Below are 20,952 nucleotides of genomic sequence, written 5' to 3'. Positions count from 1 at the left end.
ATGCTGCTCAGCATTGCGTTTCAATCCTCCTGCGAGAGCGACTGAAATTATCACAATCCAAGACTTAGCTAAAACTTATCAGACAGTCTCAAGGGTCGACTGTAATTGTGAACAATTGTAATGAGGCAGCCGGCACCAATCATTCAATGATGTAGACACACCTCTGAAAAACAAAAAAAAAAAATAACAATTGGAAGTATTTCAGCCACTTTTTGTATGCGGAGAGGCAAATGAATGAGAACAATGAGCAAGCCAAGAGGCAATTACAGAGCGGATGGCTTTGTGTGCAGACTGATCTGCTGGTGGCAGTGAAACCACCTGAGTGGCTGTATTCTGTAGCTCAAGCTGTCATTTAAAAACAAGCGTGCATGCGAGAGAAGTCTAAATTTCCTGAAACCCTTCGTTCAGCCTCTGTTCCCATGCTGCCCAACAGGTGGAGTGTGGACACCATACATTCACACTAGCCCTAACGCAAATCCTTTAACCCTGACCTGCTGCAGCAGAAGGGTTGCAATGCATCAACGTCACTTCCCTATGCACAAAGCAAGAGCCTCACACCCATGACTGATCTCTATTAAATTACATGGATTAAATCAGAGATCCTTAATTAGGCCCCAATAAAAGCGTCATGTGGCTTTTGAAACCTCTGAGCATGCCATGATTGGATAAAAATGTGAAAACATACTAAATGAAATTGGTTTACCGCTGAGTGTGCGCCCCATGACTCTTGAGTGTAGCAGGGGGAAATAAAGTGAGGAGAAATAAGTAAGGGAGAGAAAGAAGAGAGACACAGATGCAGAGAAAGAGTGAGAGGGGAGTCTCAGGGCGAGTCACACCTCTTTGCCTCAGAAAAGCTCTTAAATTCCATGTGTGACCTCAGGGAGAGAGCTCTAAAGAGTCAGCCTAAGATGCCATGATACAGAATCTGACTGTTCCGGAGCAGTGAGCTAATACAGTCTGCCACAAGCCACACGGAGGAGTGCTACAGGCCTGACACGAGGCTCCTGGAGAGAAGCCAATCCGTGCATGCATTTATATATGTGCATACATAACACAAACCTACACATACACACACACTTATAAACACTCAAGCACACACATCTGGGACTTGGTGCTCTCTAAAAAACTGGAGCGTGATGCCTCCCTGCTCCTCTGGACCCCTGCTTCTCCTGGTGTCAGGACGGCCAAAAGCTTTTAAGTGCTTTAAACTCATAATAACCCTAATGCTTAGTCTCCCCCCTGTGAGCGCTGTGTTTGTCTGTAAGAAAATGAAATGCAATTGAAATAGATGCAAAGATGGGGGATGTTCAGACATTTTGGGGGTTGCTGGGGATTTGGCGTCTGTAAAGGCATTAGGAAGGGAACAGGAGAGTAAACAGGCTCCCAGGACGTGTTACGCGGTGACAGGAAAAGTTAGAGAGCAGCACGGCACGCATTGGACTCCTTATTTTGCCCTCTTCTCCTTTTGCACATTAGCTTGTTATGTTGTTTGTGATGTTTCTATTTTTGAAAACATGGGGATTGGGAAAAAAAATTCGCAGATCCACTGCCACAATGCATAGCAGGGAATAGTAAGCACACAAACAAAAAACAGCCCCCAACCACCTTCCCACTCGCCACTAATCCTTTCATGCCCTAATTGTGGGTGCAGTCACCCCAGATTCACTTCTTCAGGGAAAGAGAGAGAGAGACAGAGAGCTGAGGCTCTGGCTGAGAACAGACCACCCTGTCTTTCCCTAAAAATGATTCTCTCTGCCAGAGGACACCACAACGGTAGGTGGTACTCTCTCTCCATTACATTTCACTTTTATCTCACTTCCCCTTTGCCTCTCCATCTTCCTGTCATTTCCAGCTCTCTTTTCTCTCCCTCTCCTCTTTCTACTGTAAACCGCCTAAGGTGATTATGGATTGTGATGGTGGTGGGTGGGGAAGGCGAATCCCTGTCTTTGTTTCCTTAAAATAGGTTTAATATACAATTACCCAGCACAGCTGAGAATCGCTGTGTGATTGTTACAATAGGTCAGCGCTGTACAGTGTCTTTTTTTTTTTTACATTTAAAGCTTTTATTCGAAGGATTTCCAACGAAGCACTGGGTGTCTGTCGTCATATTTTAAGATGACGAAAAGACATTCATCCTTGAAAGACAAAACAAAACAAAAAATCACTGAACAAAATCCTCAATTTGAATAAAATCATTCATCTGATGAGGAGTCAGTGGTTGTTTTTTTCATGAATTTAATAAATACAAATAAAAAAAAACATAATTTATTGCGCTGTTTGATTGCTGCTAGACTGCCAAGTTAATACAGGTGCGTGCCTCCCTTTTGTGTGTGGCATGTGGGAGAGCAAACCGGTTTTGTGTGCAGTTAAAATGTTATTTTTGAAAGGATAAATGCGAGGGGCAGGCATTTAAAGTATTCTTCATGCCCATTCCTACTAAATGTTACAAATATGTTTTGAAGCTGACTGTGGTTAGATAAACAAATGTGACTTTTGGACTCTACAACACACTGGAGTTATTGGAAATGTTTGGATCACTCAATCGGCAACAACCCTATGCAACCCTATGCCTAATCTACCACTGGTTACCACTGGCTGAGGACATCAATGGTTGTTTTATAGGGTAATTTTTTATGTTGATGATAATGATGAATTTGATGATGTTTAGCAATTTTTTGTCATAGAGCCTGCATATTTTAACATCTACCTGGGTGAATTAAGGGTAAATTTCAACCAAACTGGAGTTGGTGATTATTGGAACAGTGAAAAGAGTAACCAAGATGGTTTTGGTGGATTTATTTTGTTAGAATAAAGTGTGTTTTTCGATGAGTTAACAAGGCCAAAAACCAGTCTTAGCTATGTGAAGGAGAGAAACTAGAATTCAGAAGATGTATGGTTGTATTTTTCTGTTTAATTTTAAATTGTGAAAGAATATTTCCTTTTATGACATTTTGTTTCATGACATAATTTCTTTACTAAACCAAGAAAAGCTAAAAGAGAGCTCATGGAAGGTAGCAAACTCACCGCTAAAACACATCTTCTGGCTCAAACTATGGCAATCACAGGTTGTTGACTAACTATGGCAAGTTGGAAAATTTGAACACATCGCCCGACCGTAGAATCTAATTGTACAAATAGTAAAATACTACGGGTTGCACAGTGGTTAGCATTGTCGCCTCATAGCAAGAGGGTTCCTGGTTTGAACCCAGGGTGGAGAATTTGCATGTTCTCCCTGTGTCAAAGTTGGTTTTCTCCAGGTACTCCGGCTTCCTCCCACAGTCCAAAGACATGCACATCAGGTTAATTGGTGACTCATAATTGGCTCTAAAGTGTGAATGGTTGTCTGTCTCTATGTGTTAGCCCTGGGGTGATAGGGTGATAGTCTGGCAACCTGTCCAGGGTGTACCGTGCCTCTCGCCCAATGTCAGCTGGGATAGGCTCCAGCCCCCCCTGCAACCCCTAACAGTATAAGTGGTTACGGAAAATGAATGAGTAAAATACTAACAGTAGCCTAATCTGTGTTGGTAACTGTACAGATATATCATGTTTAAACAGAATGAACAGACATGCAAAAAATAAGCAGCATTCAAATGTTGATCGAATTCAACGTTATGAATGAAGCATCAAACTATTAGCTGCAGCCCTACAATGGGTTGGGGCACAAAAGGACACCACACAGCGTGGAGGTAAAACTTCTTCACTGAAGTCAGAAAAAGCGGTCAGGTGGCTTGGTACCCACTGGTGAGCTGCTCTCATAGATGGTTAGGGGTTGCATCAATTGTGCCAGGTCTGCACATTAGGAGGATATGCGAGAAATCACACACACTCACTGGAGAACATTAAACCAGGCTATTAAAGCCTTTGGCATTTGATTTCTTTTAATCAAAGAGGCCATCAGTCAACTGAGCAGAATCCCACACCACAGGCCTCAGAAGAAGATGCTAGAAAGGAGCCAGCGACTGGTGGCTGGCTGTGTTTTGTCTGAACAGTGTTGCTACTGGAAGGCTGCATTGGAGCAGAGCCATGCCAACCTTTGCAGCAGCCCTCTATTTTCCTGTCTGGCTCTCCCTCTCTCTTTCTCTCTCTCTCTCTCTCTCTCTCTCTCTCTCTCTCTCAATGTGTCTATATGTCTGTCTCATACTCTCCTCTCTTTCAGGCACGAAACCAAGGCGCACATTAGGTGCTGGTGCTGCACATTTTGATGCTTGGCTGTCACTGTATCATTGTCTGGTGACATAAAGCGCAGTAAAGCACTGAGCAGTGATGAAGTGGAGAGGTTTTAAACCTGCGCTCACTGGCACATTTCTTGCCTTTCAACCAATGTCATTTGGGGAGTGTCATCATCCTACTGTGAAAGTAGCCAACCCCCACTCCCCACCCAAAACACTGAAGACAGAAAGAAAGAAAGAAAGAGAAAGAGAGAGAGCTTCCTCCTTGGCAGTACTTGCTCCATTATTCTGCTGGAGGCTTGATTAGACAGAGGGGGTAATTTACGAGCCACTTCATTGCCAATTCAACGGGCACATCACCTGTAAATAATTGAAACCCTTCATGTCCATTCCGACATAATCATATCGCTATCATGTTAATGTATCCAGCAGCGCTTTCCTTTGGGTCAGACGCAGGACTACTTTAAATCTTGGCTGACCTGTCTCCATAACTCTCCCGAGCACCACCCTCGAGCAAACAGAAAAAAAATAAAGATGAAGGACTGCCCTGAAAAATGATGAAAAATTGAAAATACAGTAAACAAATAGGAGACTTCACAGCGAGGCGGAGGCGGGTTGCAGGTGGAGGGCACACATTTTGCACTGGCTTGTTAATTATCTTTGCTTATGATGTGGATAAGGGAGATTCATCATCTTCTTATTCATTCATCTCTCTCAGAGTTCTATCAGTCAAGCAGTGATATCAAAAAGGCTGCCAGATCTGGATGGTAGTAGCTGTTACAATGAGTTGAGGGAGACGTGAATGAGGAATCAAACCCTTTGCTTTTAATTGTAGGGAATTGTACCGTCACGGGAATCATCTCTCTCAAACACTTTTAATTATACGAGTGTTTAAAAAAACTCGATATTGAATTGATAGCTATTTTCTTACTTCGTTTTAAAAAAGGTATGAATATTAATTATCCAATCTGAAATGGTTCTCACCTTTCTTTCTGTGCGCTCCTCTCACATGCGACAAAAAAAAAAAAAAAAAAAAAAAAAGATCTGAATAATTTATCAATTGACTTATATTTGAATTGATTAATTCACTGATGCAAAATTAATACATGGCTATCCTCCACATTCCACCCACTCCATCCTCTCCCAACTTTAATGAAGCAGTTTAGGTAGTAAGGGTCTTGCCTGGGGTAAAGTACAGACTGACGGAGTGGGCAGGGGTGTGGAGGGCTGGGGTGTCTATCTAATACAAATCTATCTACAGTAATGAAGATGTCTCATCAGAATCAACAGGATAAGTATCTTCCAGAATAAGACAGGTAAGAAATGCCCTGAGTATTTCATGCCCAGTGAGCCGGCGCTCTTTAGGGAGCAGCTACCTGCGTGGCTGGGTAACAAAAAAACAGAAAATAAAACAGCAAGAAAGGCATAAAGGGAGGGATAGAAACTAACTTTGCAGGGCAACCAGATGGGTGAAGAGCAAAGGTCAAGCAAATAAACACAAAGCAGCCCTTGGTGTAGAATGCACGTAGCAAGCCAGGCTGCTATTCTTTCTTGGTCGCTAAATAATGAAGAGGTGCAAAGGGTCAGTCCTGCCATTTGCCGTTTTTACACACTGAATGCTGCCACGTGGCAACTCATCATCCGCTGTACTTCCTGTACTGTGAAGCTCAGCTGGGGCGAAGAAATGGGACAGAATGTGTGCCAGTGTGTGTGTGTGTGTGTGTTTGCGCGCACCCATGTCGTGCCTGTTCTTTGCTGGTGATTCACCCAGCTCTCTGGCAGCCGTCCAGGACCTATTTTCTCCTTCTCTTTACATAACAGCAAACGGTATCACTGACGCCGTGTGTCCTGTCCTTTCTCTTCCGCCTCCTCCTCCTCCTCTTGTTCCTCTGCCACTTCCTGTTCTTCCTTTCCCCCATCCTCCACCTTCCTGTACATGTGGGATCTTTTAAGGTCTAACTGTGCGTCGCTCATCGCTCCCTGGTGCTACTGTGTCACCCATGGGAGTGCGAAGTGACCAGTCCGGAACAGGCGTTCTTGGACCGCACCCAAAACACTGAGTGTTAGACCAGATTCGAGGATACGGCATGGGGATGTGCGTGGGATGAGAGGCTTTTTTTTTTTTTTTTGACTGAAATGCCCCCCAGAGCTTCCTAAAGGCCCAGGATCTGGGATCCGCTACACCATATGCCCACAGGACAGCACCCAACTGGGCACCAGGGTGTGACGGGCTGAAAATAGGGACTCGCAGTCACAATCCTCGCAGGTTTGGCCAACATACGGCCACTCAGCACCAACAGAGCAGAGTGACGAGGTGGAGAAGGACGGTACAAGAGGGGGTGGAGAGCAGAGGGGGGTTTGAAAATAGAAAATCAAGGAGGTGAAGGGAGAGCAGCTGAAGAGAGTTTAGTTTGTAGGGAGGATGAGGGTGAGAAATGAGGCAGTGTGTCTGTGTGTTGAGAGTGTCAGTGTGTGTGTAGGAGAGATGTGTAGGCAGGGTTTAGTGTCTGGACTGCTCAGTGACTCAGGTGTGAATAATACGATAAGTTTGTGTGCGCGTGTGTGTGTGCATGTGTGTGTGTAAAAGAGAGAGAGCCGGGGAGACGGAGAGCATAGTGAAGTGCTGGGTCGGTGTAGGGCTGGTCGTCTATGTGTCTAGGTGGCTGAGGGTGTGCTCTGCTGTGTCTATGGCCCGCTCCATGACAGCCAGCCTGCACGCTGCTCACCGGTGCAGAAGCGCTAATTGAATTAAGTCTTTATTATCAGGCTGCAGAGGCAGCACTTCTCCCCATCTCGGCCCGCTTGGCTGACACTTTCTCCTTGAACACCTGCTTGACATCAACTTCCTCCTCTATTTATTTATCCCCTCTCTCCTGTGGCCAGCCACTGGCTGCACTCCTTACTCCCCACCACCTCCTCCTCCATATTGGCATACCAAGCGAGGCACGGCCTGCTTGTTTTTCATGCTGCTTCTTCTATGTGTGCTGCGCATTCCTCTTTAGCTTGTATAACTTAAGCATCACAACTAAGTATCCTTTACTTCTCCGCTCTGATTAAAGGTCCAGTGTGTAGGATTTTGGGGCATCTATTGGCAGATATGTTATATGATGTTCATAACTATGTTTTCATCATATTATAATCACCTGAAAAAATCAATCGTTTAATTTGTCAGCTTAAATGAGCTGTTTATATCCACATATGGAGTGGGTCCTGTCCCATGGAGTCTGCAATGTAGACCAGCGTGGACAAACCAAATCGGGCTCTAGACAGGGCCATTGGTGTTTTTCACATTGGTCACCATAGTTCTACACGTTGGCACACAGGAGTAGTTTTAGTTCACTGCTAGATGCCACCATTCATTTGTTCATTAATTTGTTATCCAATACCACTTATCCTGTTTAGGGTCGAGAGGTTGCTGGAGCCTATCCCAGCTGACATTGGGTGAGAGGCAGGGTACACCCTGGACAGGTCGCTAAATTTTCACAGGGCTGACACATAGAGGCAGACAACCCTTCACACCCACAATCACACCTACGGCAATTTTGAGTCACCAACTGACTTGTATGTCTTTGGACTGTGAGAGGAGGCCAGAGAACCCAGAGAAAACCCACACTGACACCAGGGGAACATGCAAACTCCACATAGAAGGGCCCCAGTCGGCCGTGGATTGAAACCTGGAACTGTCTGTGAGGAGACAGTGCAAACCACTGCACCACCGTGCCGCCCTAGATGCCACCATAGACTATAGAATTAATGTTTGAAGCTATTGTGACGACACCCCTTGGTTTGTGGACTCCACGTTTTAAGCCTTTCGGCCGTTGCCATCTTTTTTGGAGCCAAAAGTGACCATATTTGGGCGAGAGGCTGGTGCTGTGTAAGAGGTGGATCTAACTGAGAAGCAGAGGACACTATCGGCAGACAGCTTGTCAAAGTGACCCACCCTTAATTATGTATACATTTAAGCCTTAATAAAATGTAAATGTGTGAGTTATACAAAAATTCACCCCCAGTACAGTTGTCATGAATGAGGAAACTAACTACAGAGACTGGAACCATTCTTGTACCAGGCTATAAACATGTTTATTTCTGCTGTTTAGGTGGAGATTTTAACATGGGCATCTGTGGGGATTGACTGGTTTCTGAATCCAGCCTCAAAATGGCCATTCGAGGAACTGAAGTTTTTGGCACTTATGTGCTGGCTTCATTTTTCAGCCCTGGGGCTTGCCGCTTGGATGCCACTAAATCCTACACACTAGACCTTTAAAAGCTACACAGTCACACAGGTAAAAACATGCCATACACTTCAATGTCTATTACCATACAAAAAAAGGACACATAATAAAAAGGATTAATTCTGCGAGCTGGTCCTGCCCTTCCTGGCCTTCAGCAGCAGTCCTGGTGAGTGTAGAGGGAATAAAGGCGATAAAGCTAGATGATGTTCTATGTTCTATTGAATAGTCTCCGGTGGGCAAGCTGGCCAGGGTAATATACAGCAGCTGGGATGAGAACTAACATATATCTAGTCCCCTGTCCATTTCCACTAGCCTCAGGCTCAGGCTGCTTCCCTGGGCTTGGCTTGGGCATTACTTTAGAGGACAGACAAACAAGAGGCACTATTAAGTTGGCTAGGAGTCTGAGGCCCAGGCACTCGGCCCAGCACTAGCTGTAATCTATTGACCGTTTGCATTCTCCCTCCCATGCCCCAAAACCACAGGACTTTTCTCTATCTGTCAGTTGAATCCATTGCTCACCTCCCTCCATCTCTATCTGCTGTTTACCCACTCTATTTTTCTCTTTTTTTCTCTCCCTTGCCCTATGTCAGCTCAATCCCCCTCTATTCCATCTCTCTCCCGCTCTTTCGTCTGTTTGCGTAAATCCTCTCCCCCCTCACTTCTTCTTCTCCTCACCCCCATCCATCACTATTCCTCCCATCTCCATCTCGTCCGTTCGCTTCTCTTATCGACATGTTTCCATTTTCTAAACTGCTCTCGCTCCATCATATTCACTCCTCCTTCGATGGCTATTTTTCATTTTACCTCTTTCATTCACTCTTACCTCATGCTCTCTGGGTTCACCTCACTCCTGTCCTCTCTGCTCTCCCCGGTGGGCTTTATTTCACCCAGCCCCACAAGGCCCCAGGTGGGCATAGCTGTCCTTGTCAGGGCTGTTGACTGGGTGGAAGCAGCGTGGGACAGTGTCCTCCAGGGCCCGACAGGATGGGGCAGCCAGGGGAGAAGTGTCACTATGCAACAAACTAAACTTTTACTCATGGGATGAAAACAGCTGAAGAGAAGGACAAGCAGAGGAAAGAGATGAATGAGATCACACTAGTTCACCTCACCGTACAGTCTCCTCAAATTTACTTGACATGTTGGCTTTTTTCATAACTCTGGCTTGATTCAGTGCCATATGTCCCACTGTCTTCATTTCAATGTGTTCTTATCTGATACCTCTTTATCTTGTATGCCTTTGTTTCTGTTTGTGTACCTCTGTCTTTGTGCCTTCCCCCCTCTCCCTCTCTCTCCTGCTGTTCCTGTCCTTTTCCACTCTCCTCTGAAACTCTGCCAGCCAACGAGTGCCACAAAGCATTAGGACCAAACACTATCAGACGCCCTTCTCAGGCACATCCTACACATCAGCCCCGACCCCCACTTATACAGACACACATACACACACAGAAAGCCCTGCACTTCCTCACACCATGTGCCAGACTAGGTGACAGAAACAGAGTTTACACATAGGCCTAGGGAGGTCTTATTCACAGTGGCAGACTCACCCAGATACTGCCTCTCTTGGAGAAAACACACACATAGTATACACAGGCACTCTATTTCAAATTCAAAACACATCCGCACTGTTTCACTGGTAATTATGCACACACATGCCATCTCAATACATTCATAAATGCCTGCATATGTTCATCCACAATGCGTTTTTCAAATGCGCAGTCACGCGTACGCAAGAGTACATTTACGTATGTATACACATGCGTAAATACAATCCCCTCCATCTATTCTCCCTCACTCACTCCCATACACACACACACACAGATCTGCACAAATTTACAGGCAACATACACAATGGCAAACACCATACACAATAGCAAACAAACAGTCATTAGTAGATTTCAGGCTGCCTCTCAGTTCTGCTCTACTCTGTTGTTGGTGTGCCCGCGCCTCTGGGGTGGCGCCGCTGCTGTAGGTTTTAATAAAAGCATTGTCTTTGGAAGCTGTCTAAAGGGACTCGGTTTCATTTTGGAGTGCTGCTGCTGCTGCTGCTGCTGCTGTGGATGTGAATGTGGGAGGAGAGAGGGCTATTGCGCTGGGACGTGGGGGCGGCTAGGTTCAGTGTCATTGCGGGGCCCTCCAAGGACTGGTGCTTATTGTTTGATAGTTTCAATATACAATGTGTGTGTGTTTGTGTGTATGTTGTGTGGTCATGTAAGCACATGTGTAAATTTTGTGTACTCCAAACTTGAAATAAAAGCAAATGGATGACATAGCCCACCACTTTAACTCCAGCAGCCATAACAAGTCTGCTGTATGTTTGTATTTTATGCAAGACGGGAGATTACACAAATAAACACACACGCAGAGAAAAAGCGATCTGGATGACAGGCGTAGAAGCACTCTCTCTGTTGTGTTTTGAGATGGGTTGCTGTTAACCAGTCCTATAAAACAAACAGTGGAGACAAGAAACACTAATGCGTGACGGCTCCGCTCGCGAAACCGTGTGCCATTTAGTGGATGCTCAGAAATAACGAGCTATCTCTATACGACACACAGGTGTCCATTACCTCTTTGGGCTGACCAATCTGTGACACCCTCTAGTCAATAGTTTCTCCATCTGTCAGCATACAAACACCTCTGAAAAAGCCCCTCGAGGAGACATTTGTGTCATTTATGATGGACAACTAATGCCTGCTCTCAACAGGGGCACAATGTAACGCCCATGATGAGGTCAAATCAAACGCTATTGTCTAGACTTGGAGCCACAATGTTTCTCTGCCTTCCTTCTGTTTTCACTCTCCTCCCACAGATCCCATCAGCTGAAGTATCATGGACACATCTTTAAAAAAAAAAAAAAAGGCAAATGGAAAGAATGAGTATGGCTATCTGGAGCGATGTAGGAGAGGAAAAATCCTAATTGTCCCTTTAAGTGTGTTCCCTCCTGCGGAGTGAAGGTGCGGGGTAACGGCCATCTTAAATCACAGCCTGGCTGCGGCCTTCATTAAAGCCATAATGCCAGGCTCTCCCTTTAATGGAAATGGAAGCCAGCGAGGCTGTGGGTGTAAATTAAAGTGTAAGGCCCGAGTAGGGAAAGATTTCCCCGGCTCTGACAGGTGCGGCCTGAATTAGCTGTAGTGGTGTTCAAGCAGTCAGTGGGAGAACACTGGTATTGATTTTAAGCACTGTTGCACTTCCTATCTGAAAGGGAATGTGTATTACTAGAGCTAGGCACATCAATCACTCAGCATTCCACCACCCTCCCCTGGCACGCTTCAGATTTTAAAATGATAAACAAACAGAAACAGACCCAAACAAAAGACAGCACTGGCTGCGCTCTTACTGTACGAGCCCAGCTGATGTGCATTAGCTTAGTAAAACACATCTGTGCATGTATGTAATTGGCCCACTTCATCACATCTTCCTCGTGTTGACAGGATGCCATCTCTATTCAGGGCATGTCCTGCATCGCGTGTCACCTTGGTCAAACAGCTAGCGTCAGCTCCTTGAGCCCTGGCTGTGGCCCACTCTCATGTTTACGACCTGCATGTGTCAGAGTTGTTACATGCATGCAGTGCAGCCATGCAGTGCGGTGCCTCTCCGTGTATGACCCTGCTGCTTATCTCTGCCTCCCATCATGCCCCGCTGACCCTGTCTGCAGGCGCTGGCAGGGGGAGAATTAGCCTACTTAGCCTATTCCCCACAGGGGTCAACCCACACACAGACATGCAGACAACACACCCACAATCAGATGTGCACACACCCCCCACATGCGCCCCAAGATGTGTGATGACAAATGATAAGGCAGCACTTAACCACAGGTGTCCCGAGTTTGACCTTTCACCCGTGACCTTGAGCTGAAAGCTTTTCATATAGAGGCCAGCCATCAATCATCTCCCATCAATCACCCGTATATGCGGCACCCTTTCACTCCCCCACCACCTCTCCTGGCCCCAACATCCATCACTACGCTGTACCCTTTCACTGACATCTGGGAAAACACAAACACTTCACAACCTCTCTCGCTGCCTCTCTTGTCTAGAAACACACACATATAGTAAACGCACACATCTCATCCTGTGTCGATGGCTCCTCTGAAACATGGGATGTGTTGTTGTGTTGTCAGGCGAACTGCAGGTGTACACAAAGGGCTGCTCCCTGGTGACACATTTGCTGAGATATCAGCACCTGCCCTGAGACATGACATGAGGTTGAAATCCCTGAGCACACTGGCAGCTGAGGCCACAACAGACAGCCAGTGGTGACAGACTGTGGCCATGAGCATCCTGAGGACCATTTGACTAGAAAGTCACTGGATCAAAAGTCTCTCACATCTCACACAAGTGTCATTTTAGGCAGTCTAGTGCTGGAGGATGCCAGCGCTCTGACATTTGTAAAACACCATTCACAGTCTCTCTCTCCTTTTTTTTATCTTTACCCTTTTGCATTTGTTCCTTAAAGGGATAATTTGCAGATTTCAGACCAGCTTTGTATCATAACAATTTTGGTAGTATGTCTAAATGAACAATGGTCTTCTTACCAGTGCCCAGATTTCCCCGCTCATCTCTCAACACAAATCACTGGCTCTAGGGCTGCTGCTTGAACGACAGATTGTACTTCACCACATTTTTGTATGCCTGCCACCATGGACAAAAAGAATGTAGAAGCATATCAACAGAGAGAGCTGCCCCTCTGTCACTCAAACGTGACCAAACTCCAATCAAAAGGTAAAACTAGGAAGTTCTGGTCAATTATAACAAGATTCTGTTACTGTAATGCTTATTTCTTGCCGAAAACATCACCAGAAACATATTTTAGTGCACTGTTTGGCTGTAATAGGAGAATTTGTGAGCAGGAAACGGGCGCAAAACTGTTGTAGAATAGCTGAAAATACTGAGATCAAACGGTTAAGTGCCGATCAAATGGGAAACAAGATTCTGTCACTGCATTGCCTTTTTCTCTCCTGTTTTCAGAAACATATATTAGCTTACCATATAACTGCAATTGAGACTTCCTGTGGAAAAATGGCGAGGCTCGCATTGCGTCACCCACTAGCAGAAGCGTTTAATAACCTGGTGTGGCGCAGTGCATTCTGGTAGTTTTAAGTTTCCTTAACCACAGGCAAATGCTCCAGGTCTTTTACTCTATTTTGCTGGTCATGTAGCATCAATTTTTTGCACCAAGTATATGCATCTTTCTACTGCATATGGGCCTTTTCCACTGTCACTTTTGGCCGCACTACATTAAGCCATGACACTCTGATTTGCATTTTCATTGTCAGTTAAGACACGCTGTGCCAAGCTGTACCTCAGATGGACCTTCTCCAGAGCAGGTCCAAAAGCTGGGCTGCCTACCCTCAAGCAGGTAGTGGTGACGTCTCGCTGACCGCAGCAACTGACCCCTGATGACCCTGTTTCTCCCCCTCAAACAAGCCCAGTTTGTTGGGAGGCTCTACTCACCTCTGTCTGCAGGAGACCAGAGAGAAAGGTGTTTGTGTGTTCATCTCTCAGCACTTTTGTAGCTTCTTACTGAATCTCTGTGGTTTTGGAGTTTAGTTTCTCTCCTGAATCCTGTTTTTACTTCAGATATCAGCTTTATTTTACCAGTTGCTATTCGCTATCAGCCAAACATTTCCTTATTTTGCTGCCTCATGTTAAAAGTTGTAAAAAAAAGAAACTGTTGTAATGGAAATGCAAATCCATGCCGCACTGGCCTGATGGTCAAAACCAAACCAAGCCAAGCCAGCCCGTGACTGTCAAAAAGGGGTAAGACAGTCCAGTTTTATGAAAAAGACCATCTTTCCAGCAGTGGAATACTTCTTTAATGTCATTTACCAAACGACACCAAGATAACAGCACCTGTACGTTTTGGTGAGAGTAATAAATGCAAGTCTAATACCAACTATGCAGGCCATATCAAATACGCCTAACACTGGTTTCATTTTTTTGTGAGTTGGAGAGTAGAGGACATTCTTGATATAAGAATAAAAAAACAGGTGAGCTCAGTGCTCTTTTGGCCCGTGCTCCATAATTACACCAGAGAACGTATTCTAATTGGCAGTGTCTTTATGCAGAACTATTATCAATGTCCCTCCGAGGCAGCGGAAGAGAGGAGGGGTGGGGAGAGGGACGTGAGGAATGGGTTCTATGTCAGTGAGCCCAGGGTCCATTTACACATGGATGAGGACTGCTAATAATGCCAGCATAGCCAGTCCAGCTTGCAGAAAAAGAGAAAGAAAGGTTTAATATTGAGCTGATTCCAAATGCATGAAAATGTAAACTTTAGTGAAGGGGACATTGTGGCTGCATATGCGGTGGTGATGAATTGATGTAAAATCCAGACGGTCCAAAAGAGGGCCGAGGGTGTCAATCCCTGAGCTTCCCATGATTAGGAGATTATCCAAACAAAGAGCTGTCCACTAGTGTCAAATATAGAGAAATGCTATTACAAAGCCACATGTATTATTAATTATTATAGGACATAGATTATAGAATTACATCGCAGTCACAAACCTCATTCGTTTGCTGACATTGGATTTCACGTGTGCTGAAAAGCCGAGGAGAATGTGCTTTTCATTTGCAAATTGGCCCTATATGTATCTGCATACATTAGCAAAATAAACTAACTGCATTGCTGCCACCCTTATTCTATTTCAAATATAACAGTAGCTCTTGGCATTTTGTTCCACATGTGGGTGTTAACGTCTGACCCCAGACAAACACCTCCAGCTTCAACAGTGTTATTAGTGGAGTGGTGAATGTGCAGACAGATAGGAACACATTAACATACCATTCAAAGCAGATGCTGCACCAGTGCATGTTATGTTAATTGGTTTGCTAAAAGGCAATTATTAGTCAATATTAATATTCTATCATTTATCTGCAAACTGTAAACTTCTCTCAACAGCTATCAGCAGCCTGTAATATTAAACATCCCACACTGAACTTGAAGGAGGCTGCAAGCTGTGCATAAGGGAAATGGTCTTGAAGAGAAAATTATGTAAAACTAAAAATGGAAATTTTCAGCTCCCTGAATGTAATACTTTTAGGGCTATGAATCTTATGTTTTAAAAGAGGGCAGAAGTGTAATTGTCTTACCTTGTTTTAGGGGATGTCGTTAGCCATTCTTCATGCTTTTCAAATGTTATCAAGTAAGCTGCGATCTCCTGTGAAAAAGAGAAGAGAGGAGAGAGGAAGGGAGTGAGGCTTAGATATGTCATCTTTAATCACTGTTCTCTTGTGTTTGTAATACATCGGTGAGACTGCTTCATTGATATTCAGACAGTCTAACCAGCAGCACAAACACGGGGAAAGACGGAAACAGGGGCAGCGCCGGGGAGCTCAGGCAGGTAAATGGAGACCGGTAAAAGTAAAGTGAAAGACAGAAGTGGAATGCAGCTGAGGTCAGATCATCTTCTGAGACCATCTTTGTTACGAAAGCTTTGATCAAGTTCTCCTCCGAGGACATCAAGGTGCTCTCAGAAAGATTGATGTCTCTGTGTTTGAGAGTGAGCAGCTTTTAACATTTTTGGTCCGATCCTCCCCCAAATCCCTTTGATCTGCCCTTGACACTCCTCTATGGATCAATCCACTCTTTAACCTTTGAATAATAATTACACGCCAGTCTCACAATATTGACATGCGTGTGTACTGCTACTTCAGAAAAGGCCGTAGATCCTTTGGAGTCAGTTGTGTACAAAGAGATGCTATGGACACTAAAGTAAAAAAAAAAAAAAAAGCCCAAACTGCCACTGGTATAAATAGAGATACTTCAAACACTTTCATGTTTCCCATGCTTGCCCTGCCTACTGCATCAGTCGGAGTGTAAGGGGGAACACGCTCGGCCATACCCGGCCATTTTCTCACCAAACTAATGGGCAGAAATAAAAGCACTTTGGATGCTGGTAGACAACCTAATGATTACCAGCGACAGCCAGCAATTCACTCTTCAGCAAGAACATTTGTCAGCTTCTCAGACTGTTAGAGAGAGCAAGACACAAGGACAGACCTGCTGCCACCTTCCACAAAAATATCGTCTTTTGCTAAGGATGTGCATCTCTCCTCATGTTGGAGTGTCAACAAACCTTTAAGTGTGAATATGTTGTTCAAATATTGTCTTGTTTGGTCTGAGCTTGAGTTCGGGGAACAAAAAAAAAAAAAGGCCTTCTCCGGGGCTTTATCTTGTTACTTCGCCTGTCCACGCGGGGCAATAACGCCTCCAAAAACACCAGCTTTCTTTCTCTACAGCAAGGATTGGAAATATATGAGACACATGCAGCAGCACAGAGCACTCACAAAAACAGAGTCCCTTCCTGCCTTTTCCTTTAGCATGCACACACACTCTAAACTATGCAGCACTGCAAGAACGCTCCCATTGGCTCGTCAAGGCTGTGTCACAAGTGTGACCTGGCACAGAGACACAGCACACTGGCGATAGCCCACAGGGACGCTGCAGGGCGCTGCGGTGTGAGAGGTTCCCAGGCTGGCGGGGGTCCCGACAGAGAGGGGGCGGTAGCATGACTGGCACCCTTGCCTCCAGGTGCAGGCTGGTAGATAATGCTGCGTTGATTAACTTCCTGTTCTCCTGCCATAATGACCGGAGGCAGTAAAGCCATGACAAGATGGAGTCTTGAATTGAGAAAAAGATAGGAAGGAAGATGAGACTGTCAAGAGGAGCTCAGGGCTGCTCCTCTCCTTTATAACTTCTGCTGTATGACAGAAAAAAAACAATAAAAGGATGAAAAGTATAACAATAGCCAGAGTCCACAACCTTGTTGATGTGGAGAGCAACAAAAATCTTGTTCTCTGCAGAAAATGTAATGTTAGCCGTGCCAACAACAATTACAATGTTCACAGGGAGTGAAAAAATCTGCCTTCCCTACTCGGGTCACAATAAAGTAACTTCTCTGCATACATTTGTAAGTAAATTAGACTAACACGGCAGTGATTAGATTAATCCCTGCTATTCTGTGCTCATTTTGGGAGGGATAAACGGCAGCGGGAAGCTCCTTCAGTGACCTCTGTGCCTGTTAGCACATCGCCCCTTCCATCACTCTTGTCTTTAAAAACCAACCACAGCCCCAGCCACGGTGGCAGGGGATGAAATAGGGGGCCGCATGGTCTCGTATTTAAAAAAAAAAAAAAAAGAAGAAAAAAAAAGAAAAAGAAGTGAGCCTCTACCTCTGGCTCTTTGCACACCCCTCCCTCTCTGAACAGATGCCAGGGATTATTCCAACCCCCCGACCAACCATAAAGGTGCAATAATCTTATGGTGAGGAAACAAACAAAAACAGACGTGCAGCCATTAAACAGCTGCAAAGAGACAAAGTTTGCATGGGCGGCATAATGAGAGGCTAGCGTGCGTTCAGGTTGAACAAACACGCTTGCGGGTTAGTGCAAGAGGGGGGGAGTGGGCAAGCGGTGTACTGAACACTGATGGTGCATCAAAGTCAAACCAGCAGCTGTCAATGGGCTCTGGACTCTATCTGCTGACCTCAGTGCCTCTGGCCTGCTCTCCGTCGCTGGGGAAATATTCAGAAAAGGCCCTCTGTACACACAGCAACTCTACCTCCTAGGTCAGAATCCTGCTCGTGGAAGGCTGTTTGTACTTCCTTCCTTTGTGCCTCAGCCTCCCCACTGACATGATCTTAGCCTGGGTTTTATCTCCAGGTGCTGCTGAAATGCACTGTACCAGTGAGATCTGTATTCTGCACAGCTTAAATTGAGCCAAACTCCCTTCCAAGCCTGATCTAAATAAATAACAATCAGCGCAAGCTACCAGTGAACCAGAGAGTGAGTATGAGCAATACCTCCTCTAATTGACACGGTGGTTGCGAAAAAAGGGGCCTTTCATTTTCCAGAGGAAAGAACAACCCGGAGCTGTTTGTTGTAACCCAGCCATCTCATTTGTTTCTTTTGTCTCTGTAAAAGCTGCGACACACTGTTAGCACAGGGGGCCGCCCCGGAACATGACGGAGCAGTCTAGCAGTTTCAGGGCTGATGGAGATGGAGCGGCGAGAGTGTTAGCGTGTGTGTTTCTGTCTTCCGTGTTGAAATCAGAGGGCCTGATTACTGGTTACCTGCCTGGGCCTGGCACGTTATTAACATGCTCTTCAGGAGGTGTCACTCCTGTACTCATCAGTGTGTCTCCCCTCTAGTTCTCTCTTCTCGTAGCCTCTACACACCTTCTCCAATCTGACTCTCACTCACTCTCATTTCCTTTTTTTTTCCACCCCCTTTCCCATAACCGCTGAGGTGAAAAGGAAAGCCACCATAAGAAAATTTTCATTTTGAGATGACTGGCTTTTACTGTCTCGCCTTTCAGATGATATTTTCACTCTAGAGGTACAATATTTTCTCCAGAGAGAATCAGCTTTTGAAATGTCTACCTATTTGAAATTGGAGATGACACTAACATATTCATTCCATTTCACTTCTTTGCACCAAGGAAGGCGGATGAGGGAGCGGGAGCGGTAAACTCTCAGAAAATAAACACTATTTGATTCATCCCATTTTTTTGATTGTCTCCAAGTTAGTTGTAATGACAATTTTAGGAGCAACTGTTTGTAGACCTGATCAGATGGATTTCATTAGACCCTCACCCTTTCTTACCGCACAAAAGTCAGTCAAACACAAAGCCAGTGTTTGATTGAGATATTCCATGGTAGATTCACTGTCCCGGGATGACCCGAGGCTAGATTGTTTTGCCGTTCCCTCTGATTCTCTCTCGTACTAGCAACTTTGATTTATGGGAGAAAAGAGGGGCGTCGAGAGGACCGACGCTCTAGCATTTGGATGACAGACCTGATCACTTGAAACAACTGTCGCTGTTCCATTAGAAGGAGAGATAGGAGTCTTTTGGCATTATCTCAGGACGCATCAGACACCTGTCTCTAAACACCATCCATAATGCCTCTCCTCTCCTTCTGCATCCGCAGCACATTTGAGCTGACAGAAAATGAGAGGTGGGAACGAAACGGAGCTGGGAGGACAAAAACCCCTGAAGCACATTCCCTTCTGTGCCACCCCCTACATTAAAATACAAACAGTTACATCATTGTCTGAGAATTTAATCCTAGTTTTTAAACCCAAGATTTACTAGACACATTATGTAAAAACATGGAGTAATGACTCATTCTCTGTGAGCTCAGCCGTTTAAAACCGGTCTTCATCACCCAAAAAAAGGATTCAACAATTATGTTTGTCCATTACAGTATTATTCCAGTTATACTGGTGCTCTAGTGACACTAATGAAAAGGCACTTGATGAATAGCTGTATTAGAAAAACTAACTTTAGCAACAGTATTGATTGCAGTAAAAGCTCGAGCTAATGAAATGAATATGAGAGAGCAGGAAGATGAGAAAGAATAGATGGGAGTCTGGGAAGAGAGGAGAGTACAGCGCCTCCAGCCTGCCTCGTGGTGAAGTCTGGGGAATGCATCCTCAAAGCTTTGACCTTGCCCTGCACTTGAAAGCAGGAAGTGGATGAGAGGGGGCCAAGGGATGGATACGGTGAGAGGAGCCCTCCCTGATGACCTGGGTTTTGCTGTGTGAGTGCCAGGTCATCTGATATTTCCTCCAGGGCAGCCCAGGAAACCAACCTGCCCAGGGCTGGGCACAAATGGACTGGCGGGGATTTGGGGGGTGGAGGGGGTTTGCTGAAGCTCCAGGCTATCACGAGATTACACCAGAAAAAATTCAAATGCAATTAGACACAGAAGAGATAGAGACTGGCACTAAAGAAAGGGATGGAGAAGGGGGGTGTGAGAGTTACTGAAAAGGGGAGAGGATAATCAAAAAGGAGAGAGGAGGAACAAAGTTTAAAGTTTTTTTTCCCATGACAATGATAAATGCATTTAAAACAGGAGAAGCGTGAAGGTATGGTGATTAAAAAAGAGCGCTTCGGTTCGATTCTGCAAGCAAAAGCGCCTTTGCTGAATCATTTTTGGGCCCTTTTTTTTGTTTATACTTCATGAATTCTTAATGCACTAGCAATAATGTATCACACACTGTATCTATGTAATCTCATATGGCCATATTACTCTTTTAAGCTGGGGGAAAGTAGTGAGGTAGAGTGAATCTATTTTAGCAAGCTGTAACCTCTAGCTAGCCTTTAAGATTGTCTGAGCATGGCTCATAATAGGATGCAGTGGATCTGCTATCACGGCGAATGGTCTGGACAGAGGAAAAGGGAGACGGGTGAGACAGAAACAGAGACACAGGAGAGTGAGAGAGTTGGGAAAGTGAAAGTAAGCAACAATAGAGTATGGAGCTGTTGACAGCTGCACTTGGCATCTGTTGAAGAGGAGTGAGGTGGTTCTATGAGTCCCTGTGCTGGGTTAAAAAGATGCCCTCTCCAGCATACTGCTCATTAGGACCTGCATGGGGCTTCCCAGGGATGGCCCGCACTTAAAGGGAGGGGTGGAAGTCACACTGTGTCCACTCTGTTGCTCCACTGTGAGACAGCAACAGAGCTGTTCTGCTCTACTTTACTAATGTGTGTTTTGGCAACTGATCGATTCAAAAACAGAAAGTGCGTCATCATGGTCGAAGAAACCT

At 45.2% G+C, this 20,952-nt stretch overlaps 1 protein-coding gene across 7 annotated transcripts in view; it reads right to left on the bottom strand.

The window, feature by feature from the left end:
- Nucleotides 1–20,952, bottom strand: part of camta1a (calmodulin binding transcription activator 1a) — a 376,005-nt gene that overhangs the window by 187,404 nt on the left and 167,649 nt on the right. For all 7 annotated transcript variants that reach the window (XM_049581562.1, XM_049581563.1, XM_049581564.1 and 4 more), the window contains one exon: nucleotides 15,493–15,560. In XM_049581562.1, coding sequence (XP_049437519.1) covers nucleotides 15,493–15,560 — 68 coding nt within the window. The remainder of the gene's footprint in view (nucleotides 1–15,492; nucleotides 15,561–20,952) is intronic.

The sequence above is a fragment of the Epinephelus fuscoguttatus genome, linkage group LG7 (genome assembly GCF_011397635.1).
Source record: "Epinephelus fuscoguttatus linkage group LG7, E.fuscoguttatus.final_Chr_v1".
Lineage (NCBI taxonomy): Eukaryota > Metazoa > Chordata > Actinopteri > Perciformes > Serranidae > Epinephelus > Epinephelus fuscoguttatus.
This window is presented reverse-complemented; position numbering and strand designations above follow the sequence as displayed.